At 39.4% G+C, this 18816-nt stretch overlaps 1 protein-coding gene across 7 annotated transcripts; it reads left to right on the top strand.

Annotated features, from left to right (window-relative positions):
* The first annotated feature begins 43 nt into the window (after nucleotides 1–43).
* TRAPPC6B (trafficking protein particle complex subunit 6B) lies at nucleotides 44–17760 on the top strand. Of its 7 annotated transcripts, none has more exons than XM_064570979.1 (8): nucleotides 86–230; nucleotides 3975–4524; nucleotides 11821–11888; nucleotides 12623–12740; nucleotides 13976–14059; nucleotides 15379–15472; nucleotides 15942–16090; nucleotides 16580–17760. In XM_064570979.1, exons 3-8 carry the CDS (start codon nucleotides 11854–11856, stop codon nucleotides 16592–16594), a joined length of 495 nt encoding a protein of 164 aa, XP_064427049.1. In that variant the 5' UTR covers nucleotides 86–230; nucleotides 3975–4524; nucleotides 11821–11853; the 3' UTR covers nucleotides 16595–17760. The 7 variants fall into 7 exon arrangements, with proteins under 7 accessions (XP_064427048.1, XP_054369659.1, XP_064427049.1 ...); XM_064570977.1 differs by having other exon boundaries at nucleotides 88–230; nucleotides 3975–4499; XM_064570978.1 differs by lacking the exon at nucleotides 13976–14059 and having other exon boundaries at nucleotides 44–230; nucleotides 3975–4499.
* The last annotated feature ends 1056 nt before the right edge of the window (nucleotides 17761–18816 follow it).

Here is an 18816-nt window from a genome sequence, read left to right as displayed (position 1 = left end):
CAATGAAAAGTCTTCTGGGCGGTTGGCTCCCTCCCCGAATTAGCTGCGGTGGCCGGGCTCGCTTCTAGCGCAGAGCCTGGGCGCGTTTGAGAGTCTCAGGGTCCTCGGAGGCGCCGGTTCACGGCCCTGCTCCTGTGGCGCGGAGCGCGGAGTTTTCCAGCCCTTTTAACCTGGGATATGACGTGCCTTGTATCTTTTTAACCACCTAATTACATCAGAGTGGGATGAAGGCGAGTCTTTTCCCCTCTTCCCGGGTAAATGATCAGATTAGGAAAGGGTGCGGCCATTCTGTCGGTGCGCATGCCCAGAGAGGGGTTGGAGGGGGTGGTGCAGGCGTCTCCATTGGGTTAAACCAAAATGAGCAGAGGGAACCAAAAAATGAACATGAAAAGTCATTAATCCTAATAGATAACAATTTTTTTTTTCGGCACGGTATGAAACGTTTTATATACCTTGTCTTTAACTCAAAGCTTGAATAAAATGCTTGTTATTACTGATAAGGAATTTGAATCTGGAGATAACTAACTCCCTAGGTCACGGCAACTGATAATCACTATTTCATCAGACCCTGTGGAAGGGTGTACTAGATTTAAAAAAGCAACGACGAGACCTGTGAGGCTGGCATTATTGTCTACACCTGGCCTATACGGCTGGTTAGTTTAAGATGGAATGGATGGGGTCTGGAGCTCATTGTTACCTGTGTGTATACGACAGTGTCCTCTAACTTGTGGTTCTGTTCTATGTACACAGACAGCATAAGAACCGTTTTGTTCCAGAAATGCATTTGCAAATTACTGCTCACTGCTCACAAAGCATTTCCCCACAGAAACAATGTTATGAATAATCTTGGTTCTCATCATCTTTTAGCCGGGCATCAACCTTGCATCAAGCATTAGGACAACAGTGTTTAACTCGAGTTACCATCTTAATTTGTCTATCTTTAAAAGTTCCTTTGTGCATCAGCAGTAATCTAGGCTCTGAGGATAAAACCTAGAACAAGATCGCTGTGGTTCCTGTTTTTGTGGGGTTTGTAGGCTCCTCGGGGAGCAAAAATCATTTATGTACTCATTCATTCATTCATTCAGTAGTATTTGCTGAGCGCTTACTATGTGCCGGGCACTTTTCTAGGTACTTGGAGAGTGCAATAAAGATCTCTGCCTTCAAGGAGCTTGGGGGCAGGAAAAGTATGGAGACAGAGGATAAATATAAGTAAATTACATGGCATGTTAGAAATGGAGAAGTTCTTTTGGAAAAAAAAATAAAACTGGGTAAAAGGGATAAGGGTTGTTAAATTGATTGATTGTAAGCATGAGAATGTTGTAATAGTAGATACTAACCACCAAAGGTAACAATGTTTCCATGAGAAAATGCTTTTATTTATTTATTTTTAAGATTTTATTTATTTTTAAGATTTTATTTATTTATTTGACACAGAGAGAGGAGCGAGGGGACATAAGCAGGGGCAGAGGGAGAAGCAGGCTTCCCACAGAGCTTGGAGCCTGATGTGGGGCTGGATCCCAGGACCTTGGGATCATGACCTGAGCCAAAAGCAGACGCTTAAGGACTGAGCCACCCAGGCACCCCGGGAAGAGGCAACCAAAAACATAGGATCTTTTCCTGCGTCCCTAGGACCTATTACTAGGATCCTGGGCAATTTAATGTAGTCAGCTTTATGGGGGACCCCCCATTAGGGGGTTGTTGTGTTCAACATTTAGTAATAAATACTAGTTTCCCATCAATTCCAAAATACTCTAAGAACCCCATGTTATTTGAGAAATCAACCTTAGTAAGTTGGTCAGTTGGTTACTCTTTGACCTCAATGGTGGGCTTGGACTCCTTTTCCTTGATGGTAATGATAAAGGGAGAATGCAGTCAGGACATAAGGAATATGATTCCACATATGGGAAATTTGGGTGCTAGGAAAATTAAGATTATGGCTGCAAAATAATCTCTGAAATTACACTAGTATTATTAAATAACAAAAATTCAACAGAGTAAATTTTAAAGATACAATTAGTTTTATTAATTGATTCATGAATTGGGCAGCATTCCATCTAGCATGCAGAGGAGAGTTCCAAAAGTCTACAGAAAGGGAAAGATTTTTACAGGTAGGACAAGGAAGTCATAAACAGAAAAAAGGATTATTTCAGGTGAGGTCACCTTCCTTTGGGAACAAGAGGGTCTAATTAGGTGTATTACTACCTCATCTATCTTTGGGGGTTGGAGAAAGCCTCTCTGACAGATTATCTTATTGGTATTGACCAGAAAAGTTCGTAACTTACCAGTTAAGACTACGTTTCTGGTGGAGGAAACTGCAATTAGGTTAAGTATTAAGCTCTAATTTGATGACATGGCGTAGCAAAAATGACTCCCATTTTTGGGCCTGTGGTTTTCTTTTTAACAGTGTTTTCAAAGGCTTAGGTGGAATGTTTATGTGATCAAAAAAACATGCAAACATTAGAAAGGACATATTTAAAAAAAAAGAAAAAAGTTGCCATAATTCCAATTATGGAACATCATCTTAATTTTTTTTTAAAGATTTTATTTATTTGAGAGAATGAGCAGGAGCAGAGGGAGAGGGAGAAGCCGACTCCCCGCTGAGCAGGAATCCCGACCTGAGCCAAAGGCAGACACTTAACTGACTGAGCCACCCAGGCAACTCTGGAACATGATCTTAAATTCCTGTGAAAGAATATGGAGAGTTGAGCGGTTATTGTTTTTTTTGGGTTTTTTTTTAAGACGTTTATTTATTTTTTTTTTAAAGATTTACTTATTTGACAGAGACACAGCGAGAGAGGGAACACAAGCAGGGGGAGTGGGAGAGGGAGAAGCAGGCCTCCTGCGGAGCAGGGAGCCCGATGTAGGGCTGGATCCCAGGACCCTGGGACCACGACCTGAGCCGAAGGCAGACGCTTAATGACTGAGCCACCCAGGCGCCCCTGAGCGGTTATTGTTAACAACTAGAGAAAATTGAATATGTAAACTTGGGGGAAGCATTAAATTAAATTAATTATATTAATTGGGAAAGAATCTTCCTCGTGAATTACTAAGAAAAGAATCAATTACAGGCTAAGCAACAAGTTTAAGCCAGAACTTGACAAATTTAAAAGGTGCATATATATGTGTTTGCATCTCTGTAGGAGTTAAATCCCATATCTGCCATAGATAATAGGCTCCTTTTCTAAAAGATTTTATTTGTTCATTTGTCAGAGAGAGAGCACAAGCAGGGGGAGCTGCCAGGCAGCAGGCTCCCTGCTGAGCAAGGAGCCCTATGTGGGACTCATCTGATCCCAAAATCCTGGGATCATGACCTGAGCAGAAGAGAGACAACCGACTGAGCCATCCGGGCGTCCCTGCCATAAATTCCTATGAGCTACTTCCCACAGTGAGGTTGCTTTTCTGGTCTTCGCACTTTTTCATGCACCTAATCGTCTGGTTCTGTATTTTGTTTCAAGTGCACCTTGTTCTTTGCTTACTTCATCCCCCTTAACTCTTTTTTTTTTTTTTTAAGATTTTATTTATTTATTTGACAGAGAGACACAGCGAGAGAGGGAACACGAGCAGGGGGAGTGGGAGAGGGAGAAGCAGGCTTCCTGCAGAGCAGGGAGCCCGATGCGGGGCTCGATCCCAGGACCCTGGGATCATGACCTGAGCCGAAGGCAGACGCTTAACCGGCTGCGCCACCCAGGCGCCCCCATCCCCCTTAACTCTTATACCTGACTCCCAGTAAACTTCTGGTGGCCAAAATGACAATCTTTTTGCATACCAGGGTTAATCCACAGTGGATTGGGACAATTTCTCAATATCTAAACTTTATAACCTGAAAAAATGATTTATTCATTCACTCTCTTTACTCTTCATATTGAGGAACATATGGCAGAAATGAAAACTTTTGATGAAGCTAATTCTTGTCAGTTCTAACACATAGCTGGTTAACACATTTCATCGGGCGTTCCTTTGTCCCCCCCTCACAGCCCCGCCCTCGCTCCCCGCACCGCGTCTGAAGTCGTTTGTGAGAGGAAGCTAACCCCCTGTCTGGACACCAGCCGTTGGTCCCAGGGAAGTAACTGTGATCATAGAGCTGGCGAATGCCCGGATAGACGGGACCGGAAGTTGTTTTTTTCGCCCCCCGCCCAGGGGCCGGATAGGGTCTCCACTGGCTCTATTTCCGCCTGCTGTCAGAGTTGTTGGGCCTGAGGTCTTGGTGGCCCTGCGTTGGGCTCGCCCCGGTACCGGGCTCACACTTGTACCAGCCTTGGGGAAGCGGAGTGAATTCCTCGGTCTCCTAGCAACCAGGAACTGGCTGTGGACTGAAGGAGTCGCGGTGCCGCCGTCCAAATCGCTCAGGCGCTAGCCGGAATCTTTGAGCCCTGCCCAAACGAGAGCCGAAACCCGGCGTTTGGAAGACTAAGCAGGAAATGGCGGACGAGGCGTTGTTTTTGCTTCTCCATAACGAGATGGTGTCTGGAGTGTACAAGTCCGCGGAGCAGGGGGAGGTGGTGAGTGCTGCCAAAAGCCCTTGAGGTCATTTTGCGGTGACACTCTTTGTTTCCTCTCAGTTCTTTCCTTCAACCCTTGTCCTATGGCCACCGAAGGCCTTCCGAAGAGTAGACAAACTGGTCCACGTCCACGTATCCTAAGCCCAGAACCTGTCATGACAGTCTCTTCAGTCTTCTTTCATCCTTTTCTCTTTGGCATTTTCTGTTTGATCTTTTTTTTTTTTTTTTTTGTCCATTCCCATATTTGATTCTGCAGGTCACAGATTTTACTTTTAGCGTTGTCGCTACCGTAATTTATGGCAGGGTTAACCGCACAGCTGGTTTTGGCACCCCTACGTAATTCTGTCACTTCCAGCACCCCGGAGCCATCCACTGGACAGACTTGAGAAACTCCCCCCACCTCCTATCTATAACCATCAGCATTACTGCACGCACCTCGAAGACAGAAGGCTAATGCGATTTGAGATTAAAGGGAAGTTTGCAGGCGTTACTATAATTAGGAAACACATTTAATTCAAAAAATAGTTATTATTTAGTGCCCATTATATGTCAGAGGTAGTTCTTCGTGCTGGGGGTATAGTAATGAAACAATGACTCCATTCTCCAGGGAGTTCCTTCTAATTTGTGGGAATCTTCATTCATTCATTGATTCATTCAGAAAATATTTATTAAGTGTGTATTGTGAGCCTGACACTGATCAACCCCCCACCTAACAGTCATTGCGGAATAGGGGTTCAATGAATAATTAATGTATTGGGTAGTAATTAGGTATAAAATCATGGAGTTCTAATGAATACTATAAATGAGATACTCCAAAGTCATGCTCAAGTCAGAAGCCCTTTCTATAATGCTGTTGATAAAGAGGGGTGGAAAGTGGGGGTAGGGAAAGCATCTTAGGAAAAAGTAAAGGCATAGGGGTATGAAAGAGTGTAGTGCATTTAAATATGCTTAAGCATTTCACTGTGACTAGATTGACTGGGTGGAGAGTGAGAAATGTTGAGAACTGAAGCTGGAAAGAGCCCTGTATGCGGTATGATTAAAGAATTTCACATTCGCAGTGGAGATTTTTATTTTTAAAGATTTTATTTATATGTTTGACAGAAAGAGATATAGTGAGAGAGGGAACACAAGCAGGGGAAGTGGGGGAGGGAGAAGCAGGCTTCCCACTGAGCAGGGAGCCCTATGCAGGACTCAATCCCAGGACTCTGGGATCATGACCTGAGCTGAAGGCAGACGCTTAACGACTGAGCCACCCAGGCGCCCCAATTTTTTTTTTTTTTAAGAGAGAGAGAGAGCACGAGCTGGGGAGGGGCACGGGGAAAGAGAGAGAGAGTGATGGGGGAAGGGGTAGAGAGAGAGGGAGAGAGAATCTTAAGCAGGCCCCACACTCAGTGCAGAGCGCTATGTGGGGCTGTCTCACAATCCCGAGATCTTGACCTGAGCCAAAATCGAGAGTTGGACACTTAACCCGACTGAGCCCACCCATGTGCCCCAGTGGAGAATTTTAAAGATCAGAATGGTGTGGTCGATTTGCATTTTAGAAAGATAATCCAGTGTTTGGGTTGGTGAGAGAAGATCCTTGTAGTGAGAAGATTCATTATTTCAGGAGTCGGCAGGAGATGATGAAGATCTGAATTAAGACAGAAAAGGAGAGAATGGTTTGAAAGTTAGGAGGTAGAATTTCTAGGACTTGGTTAGGTATAGGATTGAGGATTGAAAATTATCCCCAGGTTTTTAACTTGAGCAGCTGTCCTGGATGGAGAGGAAATAAAAGAAAGAGATAAAGAATGAATTATTTTGGGGCACCTGGGTGGCTCAGCTGGTTAAGCGTCTGCCTTCGGCTCAGGTCATGATCCTGGAGTCCCGGGATCGAGTCCCGCATCGGGCTCCTTGCTCAGCGGGGAGTCTGCTTCTCTCTGTCTCCCTCTGGCCCTCCCCTGCTCGTGCGTGTGCGCACTCTCTCTCTCAAATAAAATCTTTAAAAAGTTTAAAGAATGAATTATTTTGAACAGGTTGAATTTCTTAGGTGTCTGTAGGAATCTGGGAAAGGTACTGCTCATGTGTAAACCACAAGAAGGATAGTGTATTAGTCTATTCAGGCTGCTGTAACAAAACACCGTAGAGTGGGTGACTTTATTTCTCACAATTGTGAAGGCTGAAGAGTCCAAGATCAAGGCACCAGCAAATTCTGGTCTGATGAAGGCCTTTGCCTGGTTCATAGATGGATGTCTTTTGGCTGTATGTTCACATGGTGGAAGGGGGCTAGCTAGCTCTCTGGGATCTCTTTTATAGTGGCATTAATTCTGTTTTTAACAGCTCTATCCTCATGACAGAATCACCTCCCAAGGCCCCTATTTAATACTATCACATTGGGGGTTAGGATTTCAAAATAAGAATTTTGGGGGGGACACATTCAGTCTATGGCAGAAAAGCATGATGCATTTGGAGATATTAGAAAGATACTGGGAAGAGTATTGGAAATGAAGCAGATCTATTCTTATTCAGACCCATCTGTAATAGAGATTTTTTCCAAGTTACACACTTTTGACTTCATTATCATCAACAACCAATAGTTATTAATGTTTAGCATCTATGCTAAGTGATGAGTAGCAGACGTTTACTGTTTAAGCAAAGTTAGCCTTCTTTTTACCCTCTTCCCAAAGAATAATGAGCAACACACCTCTTTTACTCTTTTGTCATTAAACCCCTGCTCCCTCAACAGCATGTGTGCAATCAGTTCTTTTTACTCCTCTCTCTCTACTTTCCCTCTTTCAACTTTTAGCCTGGAAAATCTTTTTTTTTAATCCCTCTTTTTTCCAGTGGATTAACCAAAATAAAACAGAGCTATTGTAATCATGACTGATAATATTAAGAGATGTGCTCGTCATATAAGGGAGAGGAAAGCTGTAAGTTTTGAATCATTTAATCTAAACAGAACTTTTGGGGGGCACCTGGGTGGCTCAGTCGGTGGGGCCCTACTTCTCCTTCTCCCTCTGCTGCTCCCCCTGCTTGTGTTCTCTCTTGCTCTCTCTCCTGCTGTCAAATAAATAAATAAAATCTTTAAAAAAAATAAAAATAATTTTGGGGTGCCTGGCTGGCCCAGTGGGTAGAGCATGCGACTCTTACTTTTTTAAAGATTTGTTTATTTCTTTGAGAGAGAGAGCACAAGAGTGGGGGGGAGGGGTTGCAGAGGGAGAGAGAGAGGGAAACTCAAGCAGATTCCATGCTGAGTGTGATCCCACAACCCTGAGATCACAACCTGGGCTGAAATCAAGAGTCGGACGCTTAACCTACTGCGCCGCCCAGGTGCCCCAACTGAGCATGAGACTCTTGATCTTTGGGTTGTAAGTTTGAGCTCCACCCTGGGTGTAGAGATTACTTAAAAATAAATATTTAAAACTAACTAAATAAAAATATATATTTTTTCTTATTGCACTTTGTTTACAGTGGGGAATTGAAAGTGCATATAAGCAAAAAGGATTTTAAAAAGTTAATGTGGCGGTGTTGATTAGAATTCATTTCGGAATCTAGGTATATGAGGGTTCGTTGTATTAGTGTCTCTACTTTAAGTGTACTTCAGATTTGTCATAATAAAAAAATGTAAAAGAAAGACACATAAGCCTGACATTAAGCAATCATTTTTATATATCTTTTAAGAAATGGTCATAAGTTTTGAAGTGAAATAAAGGAAAGAACCAGTGTTCTCACCCTCCGAATCAATGATTTTCAAACTATACTTAAGGAGGAATTAAATCTTTAAAAGCTGAATAATTGGGCATTTACCAATTTATGGAGAATAGATTTTTAGTTAATAGATAAAATATCCTCAAGTTTAATTTTTCTTAAAGATTTGGTACCCACTCATTAATATTCACAGATACCAAAGTGAATGAACAAATAGCAACATCAGAAGGTATTTACTAGAGCATAATTCAAAAGCTCATGTGATCAATAGTTAGGATTTGAGGATGTCTACATATAATCATATTTCCTGCTAATCAACATACTCCTGGCTGATTCTACAAAGACCAGATTGTCCCACAAAGGCTGACAGGTTACTTATTCCACCTGAGCATTTTTTTTTTCCACCTGAGCATGTTTTGAAGTGAGCTGGAGAATAACAGAAAGACGAATGATTGTGGTAAGTACAATAATAGATTTATGTGCAGAGTGTTATGACAGCATGGGGCCTAAAGGAGTGTGAAGGAAGGCTTTTGGGAGGATATGATACTTAGGCTGAATTTAAAGGATATACAGTCTATTGGGTGGCTCAGTTTGTTGGGTTTCGAACTCTTGGTTTTGGCTCAGGTCATGATCTCAGGGTTCTGAGATCAAGCCCCATCTCAGGCTCCATGCTCAGTGGGGTGTCTGCTTGAGATTCTCTCTGTTCCTTTCCCTCTCCCCACTGCACACACACGCTCGCTCTCTCAAATAAATCTTTAAAAATAGAGGTGCACCGGGGTGGCTCAGTCGGTTATGTGTCTGCCTTTGGCTCAGGTCATGATCTCAGGGTCCTGTGATTGGGTCCCGCATCCAGCTCAGTGGTGAGTCTGCTTCTCCCTCTTCCTCTCCCCTTGCTCATGCTCTCTTTCAAATAAATAAATAAAATCTTAAAAAAATAAAAAAGCTATACAATGTATGGAACAGCATGTGGTATTCCATATACCGTATGTGGCATGGCTGAAGAAAGCATGGAACTCTGGAGTTGTTGCATAAATTTCAGAGTGGTAGAAGGAGAGATGTTTGTGGATATGTGGCTGTTAGTGAATCTGGTTAACTAGCCAGGATCATTTAAGGAAAGGCACATAATGCCATGCTAAGGAGTTTGATCTTTATTTTGAAGAAAGGGGAGAGGGTGCTGAAAGGTTCAGTAGAGAACATGATTTGGTTTTTAGAAAGTCTGTACCAGAAATACCGAAGACAGAAATCAAAGGAGGAAAAAACTAGACAAAAGGAGATCATTTGGAAAGCTCTGACTGAAAACCAGGAGAGAAATGAGAAGGGCTAACTTAAGTAGTAAGGATGGAGAGAGAAGATAAATTTTGAAAACATATAGACGATAGGCTCCATAGGACTGCAGTGCATGTGGAGGATTGGGAGTAAAGAGGTGAAGAAAATGGAAGTTTTCTGGTTGGGGTTACTGGGTGGATGGTGGTGCCATTAATGAATTTAGGGAATTTTAGAGGCAGCACAGGCTGAGGAAATTAAGATAATAACTTTTTTTAAAAAGATTTTATTTATTTATTTTTGAGAGAGCTAGAGAGTGCCACACACGCACCTGTGGGAGCCAGGGTGGGGGTAGGTAGAGGGAGAAAATCTCAAGCCGACTTCGTGCTAAGCATCCAGCCAAATGCAGGAATCGATCCCACAACCCTGAGACCACAACCTGAGCCGAAACCAAGAGTTGGTTGCTTAATTGACTGAGCCACCCAGGCGCCCCTCATTTAATTTTTTTAAAGATTTTATTTTTAAGTAATCTCTACACCCAGTGTGGGGCTCAGACTTACAACCCTGGGATCTAGTTGCATGCTCTTGTGACTGAGTCAGCCAGGTGCCCCGAATATCATTTTGAATGTGCCTTATTTGAGGGGGCTGTGGGACCTCTCTATAGCTATGTCCAATAAACTCTGTAATATAAAAGTACAGATTTAGTAGTCACAACCTTATTAGTAGAATACATGGTTCCTTAGAAGAAAGTTCAGCAAATAATGAGGTCTATGATATACTTAGTGGAGACTAACAAGCTTTAGAATATATAAATATCCTGCCATTTTGGAGCTGTATTCTAGCAGAGGTTGGGGATGTGGAATTAGTAAAATGTATATTGTATGTTAAATGGTGAAAGAAGTTCTTTGGAGACTAATTAAGCAGGGAAATGGGATAGGGCATCAGAATCATTTTAGAGGGCTTTTTTTTTTTTTTTTTACTTTATTTTTAAGTAATCTCTACACCCAGCGTGGGGCTTGAATTTACAACCCAGAGATCAAGAGTTGCATGCTCTACCCACTGAGCCAGCCAGGCACCCTACTTTTAGAGGGCTTCTTAAAACACAGATTACTAACCCCACACGTACAGTTTCTGATTCAGTAAATTGGGTTTCAGAATTTGCAGTTTTTACAAGTTCATACATGATGCTAATGTTACTGGTCTTGGGGCACACTTTGAGAATCACCAGAACGGAGAATTTCTGAAAGGGAATAATGTTGCAGTTTTAAAGAAGATCGTTAAAGTGAGCCTCATTGATGTGGGTGGGTAGGGTGATGCGTGAAATAAAGGTGATTAAGAATATACTTAAACTGTGATGAGCACTGAATAATCTATAGAATTGTTGAATGATTATATTGTATACCTGAAAAAAAAAATGGGCATGTGACATGTGAGTGAAGACTTGAAGCAAGGGAGTTCGTTATGTGGATATCTGGAGGAAGAGCTGCCTGTGCAGGAGACTTGAGATTGGAGCATGCCTGGCATGTTTAAGAACAGCAAGACTAGTATAGCTAGAGCCCATGTGAATGAAAAAGAGTAGAAGGTTGAGGCCTGCGAGATAGAGAAATCTGGATTATATACGACTTTGTAGATTCAGCATATGAGTAGTATTTAAAGTCTGAAGACTGAATGAGATCGTCAAAGAGCAAACCAACTCAACTGCATGATTCCTGGCATAGGATGGTGGGGTCATCAACTAAGACACTGAGAACTGGAAAGCTTGGATGACTCTAAGAGACATTTTGAAGCAAGGAACAATAGAATTTAATGACCTCCCAAAGGGAATGACTGATGGAAAGGTGATACTTTGACTTCATTTTTATAACTGAGGAGAGAAGAATAGTTGAAAATGGGAAAAAAAAAGAAAGGTTAGAGGGAGTAATTAGGAAGAGGGGTTGGCATTTCTGAAAAGTAGTAACAGTTCCCTGTTTACTTTATTGCCTTATGAAATGATTAGTACTAAGAAAACTCAAATATAAATTGTAATTCACTTTTTCTTAGAATACTTTAGTAAGGGTGCCTGGGTGGCTCAGTCGGTTAAGTGTCTGCCTTTAGCTCAGGTCTTGATCTCAGGGTCCTGGGATCTAGCCCTGTGGCAGGCTTCCTGCTCAGCAGGGGAGTCTGCTTCTTGGTCTCCCTCTGCCCCTCCCCCTACTTAGGCTGTCTCTTGCTCACTCTCAAATAAATAAAATTTTAAAAAAAAGAAAAAGAATGTTTTAGTGAAAAAAGTGTAACCACTTACATTAATATTTTTAGTCAACATCTTAAAACAATTTTTTAAATATTAATATCCTCACATTCTAAAAATATTCCAAACTAATATTTTTTAAAATAGGAAAATGGACGCTGTATTACTAAGCTGGAAAACATGGGGTTTCGAGTGGGACAAGGATTGATAGAAAGGTGAGCAGTATGGATTTGAAAATTTTCTTCCAGGTAGGTTATAAACAAAGATGATCCATTTCAAAAGATTGTATAAAATTTGAAATACTTTAGTTTTAATTCCTAAATTTTATTTATTCTCTGTTCTTTAATTCACAGATTACAATTTGTTTTTAGGTCTGATGCTATTTTAACTCCGTTATCCAACTTTCATGTTTTAATATTTGAAGAAAATGTATATGTATATTTTGTATTTTAGACTTCTTTCCTAAAAAATTTGGTGTACTGAAACAACTATCCAAAATCTTGTTGCATTTTCTACTTACGGTCTAGGAGGTTCTTTAACGTAAATGGATTTTTGTTTAGATGCAAGGGATGGAAATGCTTTAGAGTCTATGTTCATGCATTTAGTAATCTTCTAATTTATAGATCAATTCATAATGTATTCCTTTCTCATTATCTGAATAACTGAATCTGGTTATGTTTTATATAACAATACCATGATTATGCTCAGCATTTTTTTTTTAGTGTGCTAGAATGAATCGTACCTAAAATTGCAGCTTACTGTTAGACTAATTTTAGCACCATAATTACATAACAATGTGAATTGAGATGGGATCTTCTTTGCTTGGTGCTTATCACTTTATGACTGTCAGTAAATGTTCAGTGCTATTTTGGCATTTCAAAATTAGTGAATAATATGACCCTCCTGCTTTCTTTGGAGGAAAAATACTAATTTAAGTTGGTTTTTTTAGGTTTACAAAAGATACTGCAAGGTTCAAGGATGAGTTAGATATCATGAAGTTCATTTGTAAAGATTTTTGGACTACAGTATTCAAGAAACAAATTGACAATCTAAGGACAAATCATCAGGTATTTAGACAAATTAACGCCTATTTTTTAAGTCTTTTAACTTAACATAAATATTCTATTTTAGTCATTTATTTATTATATAAAACTTTAATTTCTAGTCAACTTTGAAATGTTTCTTTTATATGTTATTAATACATCATTACTTTTCTCTATAATAGGATATAGTGAATAAAAAAAAGACAATTATCGGTAATGATAGATGTTTCTTTCCCCCAATTAAATAACTTATCTTAGGTTTTAAAAAGTAGCAAATGTCAGAATGCTAAAGGTTTTAGGATTTGGTTCCTTAGTTATTATTACTTGGTGGTGGTTTTCTGCAGAACCACAAATATGTCACATTTGTCTTTAGAAGGGTGCCGGGGTGGCTCAGTTGTTAAGCATCTGCCTTCGGCTCAGGTCATGGTCCCGGGGTCCTGGGATCGAGCCCCACATAGGGCTCTCTGCTCAGCGGGAAGCCTGCTTCTCCCTCTCCCACTCTCCCTGCTTGTGTTCCCTGTCAAATAAATAAAATCTTAAAAAAAATAATTTGTCTTTAGAGTAATTTCTAAAGTTTAATTTATAGAGCATATTTAACTCTTAAGTAACTCTTGCAATATTTAGTTGATGTCATTTTTCTCTTCTTAAAATAATTTGTTAATATAAGGTTTAATAGATTACATGGAAATTTATGCATTTAAATAGATTTGTTTTATAAAACTCAAGGAAATATTTAGAGTGGATTTGGCATTTTGATTAAGGATTAGAAAGTGAAAATAATTTAGTAGCTACCAGTAGCTTTCATTTTTTCATATAACAATATTTTACTTTGTAAATATTGAAATGCTGATGGGAAGAAGTGACTGATTATTGGCTTTCTTGATATGAGCTAATAATATATAACTGCTAATTCCACCTGGAAATGTATTTCTGATTCCTTTACACTAGACTGTGGGCTCTTTAAGGGTAGGAACTATCTTAACGACTAAGTCACCCAGGCGCCCCCAAGGGTAGGAACTATCTTATGCATCTTTATATCTTTAGTATCTTAAAGCATTCAATAAATATTAGTGTTATAAAGTTCTGAACAACTCTTCAGCTTGAACACTGCAAAATTCCTTCATTTAAAGAAATTTGACCAGTGGAAAGGAGAGTTTTAATAACTTAAAAAAACTCTTGAATTGTTTTGAAGGGAAGAGATCATTTTTAAGGACTACAGACTACACTGACTTTGGATGTTTTTTCTATTTTTGAAACAGGGTATCTATGTACTTCAGGACAACAAATTCCGTCTGCTTACTCAGATGTCTACAGGAAAGCAGTATTTAGAACATGCATCTAAGGTATTTAATGGAGTAGAAGATGGGGGTTTTCATAGGGAAAGCACAATGCGAACCACAACAGACTTTTGAATTTAGAATAGGTTTTAAAGTTGTTCTTTTTTGTTTAAGCACTTTTTTTTTATTTGACAGAGAGAGAGACAGCAAGAGAGGGAACACAAGCAGGGGGAGTGGGAGAGGGAGAAGCAGGCTTCCTGTGGAGCAGAGAGCCCGATGCGGGGCTCGATCCCAGGACCCTGGGATCATGACCTGAGCCGAAGGCAGACGCTTAATGACTGAGCCACCCAGGAGCCCCTCTTTCTTTCTTTTTTTTAAAGATTTTATGTATTGGGATGCCTGAGTGGCTCAGTTGGTTAAGCGTCTGCCTTTGGCTCAGGTCATGATCCCAGGGTCCTGGGATTGAGTCCTGAAACTGGCTCCTTGCTCAGCGGGGAGCCTGCTTCACCCTCTGCCTGCCATTCTCCCTGCTTGTGCTCTCTCTCTCTGACAAATAAATAAATAAAATCTAAATAAATATTTTATTTATTTGAGAGAGAGAGAGCACGAGCAGGGGAGGAGCACACTCCCTGCTGAGCACAGAGCCCGATGTGGATCATGACCTGAGTGGAAGGCAGATGCTTAACTGACTGAGCGACCCAGGCACCCCTTTATTTAAGCTCTTTTCAATGAAATAGGAGACAGGTGTTCATCATATTAAAATAACCTATATTAACCTCTAGCTGAATAGGCTTATGATGACTAATGAAACACTATAAATAAATGCCATTGAAATGTAAATTAATGTTAGATTCTTGAATATAGCATAGATATATCAGAAAAGATAGTCAAGCTTGTAAAACTGGCATTAGTTGTACGAAATTACTCACCTCAGAGTTTATATTTACAATCTCCTTTAGTTAATTAAAAAAACAATTTTTTAATATTGTTAGCATTTGTTTCTAAGAATACATGTTTTGTGTTAAGTATATCTGTGTTTCTGGGTTTTGTGTATAAGACAACTTAGGTGGTGATTCTTAACTTTTATTTATTTATGTATTTTATTTTTATTTATTTGAGAGAGAGTAAGAGAGAGAGAGAGCACAAGCAGGGTGAAGGGCAGAGGGAGAAGCAGACTCCCTGCTGAGCAGGGAGACTGATGCAGGGCTCAATCCCAGGACCCTGAGATCATTACCTGAGCTAAAGGCAGCTGCTTAACTAACTGAGCCATCCAGGTGCCCCAGCAGTGACTTATTAATAGCAAGGCTTAACTAAATGTCATATTTATCAGTAGTATTGCTATCTTAGTAAATCCTTAATATTCTTTACATTTTTGTCCCTTTCAGTATTTAGCATTTACGTGTGGCTTAATCAGAGGTGGCTTATCAAACTTGGGGATAAAAAGTATTGTCACAGCCGAAGTGTCTTCAATGCCAGCCTGTAAGTTGAATTCACATTTCTTAAAAATGTTTTCAGTGATTATTTTTCAAGTCTGGTGTTTTTTTGTTTGTTTTTGTTAATTTAAAGAAAATTTAAAATGCTAAAGCCATTTTGTTTTAACTTTTATCAATTTTAACTTTTAATGTAATATGTAGAATTCATAATGGACAGTGATTTAAGAAAGTGTGCTAAAGTAATCCAAATGTATAAGACAGTTTAAATGGTGATTCTTTTATATATTTATGTATTTATTTTTGTTTATTTGAGAGAGAGCAAGAGAGAGTGAGTGACAGAGCACGAGCCAGGGGGAAAGGCAGAGGGAGAGGCAGACTCCCTGCTGAGCAGGGAGCCTGATACGGGCTCGATCTCAGGACCCTGGGATCGTGACCTGAGCCAAAGACAGATGCTTAACTGGCTGAGCCACCCAGGTGTCCCTATGTATTTATTTTTAAAGATTTATTTATTCTAGGGGCAGGGGAGGGCAGAAGGAGAGGGAGGGAGTCCCAAGTGGACTCTGTCTTCGGTGCGGATCCTGACACAGGGCTCAATCCCAAGACCCCAAGATCACGACCTGAACTGAAACCAAGAGTCAGATGCTCAACCAACTGCCCCACCCAGGTGCTCTGGTGATTCTTAACTTTTAAAGGAAAAATTTCTGCATTATTCTTTTAAGATAACAAATTTCCCTATAGCATTGAAAATGTCTTTTTTAAAAACAATTTTCTAGAATAAAGCTAGATAAAGCCACTAGTCTTTTATCGCTAAACTCCTTTCCAAAGATCTTTTTACCAAAGCTACCAACCAAGAATAAAATTGACTTGAGCTTCACTATATTTCCTTTCTATTCACAATGATAATAGGCAGTGAAATACCCAAAAGGTAGGAATCACAAAGAGAAGCAAAGACACCTATTCACAAAACAAATAATCATCTCATAAAAATGAAATTGACTTTATTGAGTATTATGAATGAAAAGTGTGAAAAGATGTTTGACATAGCAAGTTTCTTCATTGGAACTACTCTCTAATACAACAGAAAATTGATGTTTAGGCTTTTTTTCCTTGTACCTAAAAATCAAGGAATGATTTTTCCTTTTTCCTTTTTTAGGTAAATTTCAGGTGATGATACAGAAGCTATAAAACATACTGAAATGCAAGGCAAGGCTTCAACAATGTAAAGAGATAAATTATTCATGTATAAAGTATTTCAAGTAGCAATGATTTAATTATTATTGGACATTTGTATTGATATAAGCTATTTGCTAACTTATGTAATGAAAGATGCACTCTTAAGCAGGAGTAAGGTTTTAGTTTATTAATTTAACAGACCTTTTTAAAGCAGATAAAGAGACATTCTATCATAACATAGATTTTACTGTAACTATTCAGAATGAAAAACCTGATTTCAAATAACTAAACCCCAAGATGTAGGACCCTTATTTTAAACGTTCTTATTTGCTTATAGTGGTGTGTATTTAACCACAGATAGAGAAGCAAAATTCAGGGTTTGATGAATTAGCATTAAGAAAAGTATGTATCAATCAGAATCATTTCTGTAAGAATGAACAAATTCTGATTTTGCTTTATGAATTTGTTTTAGTTATTTAAGAAAAGCAAACAGTACACTAAATTAAACAATTTTTATTTTAATTTATTTCTATTAAGAATTTTTATGCCTATAAGGATTTTATTATATACATTGTGTATTGTGTGTGTGATACATACATCCTATCTAACCGCCTAAATTGCTTAAAAGGTTCATTTTACTTTAACAGAATTTAGTCCTTAATTTTACTTTAATAGAATTCAGTCCTTGAGAGCTCCATTAATGTAATAAGGTGTAATATAGATTAGTTTAAATGTGAATTCAGTGACTCCAGGGCCAAAGAATATTAGGTATTTGAGGAAGGAATTTTATACTTACTCCTGTTACAGTCTTGACTTCAGCTTCTCTCCCCATGTGTGGAAGGGCTGGTGAAGGTTCTAATTCTCTAATTACTATTTCCGAAGAGCAGAGGGGTGGATAACCGGATTAGGCACACCAACTTTCATTGGACCCTATCTTCTCAGTGTGTTGGCGTCAGTGCTCATCTCGTACATCTGTCATTTCCTCTTCCGTCTGATAACCGGGAGGATAAGCATAAAGATGAAAGCCATCATATTGAGGATAGCAGGATGCATAGATAGAAAGCACCTTAATTGTGCTTCTGAATTAACCAATCCTGGAACTGCTTTTTCTTTGGACTTTTTGTTACATGAGATAATAAATTCCTTAACTTGTTCAGTCTACTTTTGGTTCTGTATTTTGTTACTTGCTGTACATCTTAAACTTAAAAAACAATGTTATATGTCAAGTATATCTCAAGCTGGGAAGAATGAGTACACAAATTTGTATGTATAAGGATTTTCACTATTTAAGTGTTCACTGATGGCACTTGATTAAATTATGGTACTGACATATAAGATAATATTGTGCAGCTGGTGAAAAGGATGAAATCTACATGTATATATGCTATTAATTAACATTAAGAGAAAAAAGTTTGTTATAGGATACAGCACATACAATGTATAAGTATACATGATTCTGAGTATTAGACTGGAAAGTTACAAGTAAATTGTACAGTGGATAGATTTTTGACTTTTAGCTTTTTATTATTTGGGTTTTAAAATAATCATTTGCCACAATAAAGGTATTTCTATTTGAGGTGAGAAATCATGATAAATCAGTGATTTTCAAGCTATGTTTTTTTGAGTCCTAGGTTTCACAGGGTGACCTCAGCTGAGAATTTGGTGGGGGGCAGAGTACAGGCCTAAAGCTAGCGGAAGTCAGGGAGGCCACCTAGTGGAGGCCTTGGGTTTGGGAGAAAGGCATTATAGTGTCATCTGCAGAGGGGATTTATTGTACATCAAGTTGCTCAGTGCCACAGAGAAGAGATTGTTTACTACATGAAAGACAAGCCAGTGATACAGATCAAATATTTAAGCCACTTGTGCCCAAGGAACCAGGTAAGCCATTGTTTTCTCTTTCAAAAGGGGGACTCTTTGGGTCATCAGCTATAGACCACCTAGCAGAAGGAATACTTCTCCACTCTCGCACAAAGTTGTATCGAGCCTCATCCAAACTGCTGCTTTTGGATAATAACCCCTTCTTTGCAGCAGGAGTTCTTGGGAGAAATGTTGGAGAAAACTCTCAGGACCCATACCTGGGATGGGATAGGACAGTGGTGAAAACTCATTTTCTCATGGTATAGGATTCTGTTTTTTTTAACCTTTTGGGGGCCATGGACTCCTATTTGGTAGTGTGATGATGTTTATGAACTCCTCACAATGTTTTTATTGCACAAA

The sequence above is a fragment of the Mirounga angustirostris genome, unplaced genomic scaffold (assembly GCF_029215605.1).
Source record: "Mirounga angustirostris isolate CCGP_5_RB_7025 unplaced genomic scaffold, mMirAng1.0.hap1 SCAF_9, whole genome shotgun sequence".
NCBI lineage: Eukaryota > Metazoa > Chordata > Mammalia > Carnivora > Phocidae > Mirounga > Mirounga angustirostris.
Note: the sequence above shows the minus strand (reverse complement) of the source record. Positions and strands in the feature narration are given on the sequence as shown.

Bases quoted from the DNA above. Each gene is read 5' to 3' on its own strand.
- TRAPPC6B (XM_064570977.1), top strand. From the start codon at position 4,419: ATGGCGGACGAGGCGTTGTTTTTGCTTCTCCATAACGAGATGGTGTCT. The intron at 4,500-11,820 runs GTGAGTGCTGCC...TTTTTAAAATAG, and splicing joins CCGCGGAGCAGGGGGAGGTG to GAAAATGGACGCTGTATTAC. The intron at 14,060-15,378 runs GTATTTAATGGA...TGTCCCTTTCAG, and splicing joins ATTTAGAACATGCATCTAAG to TATTTAGCATTTACGTGTGG.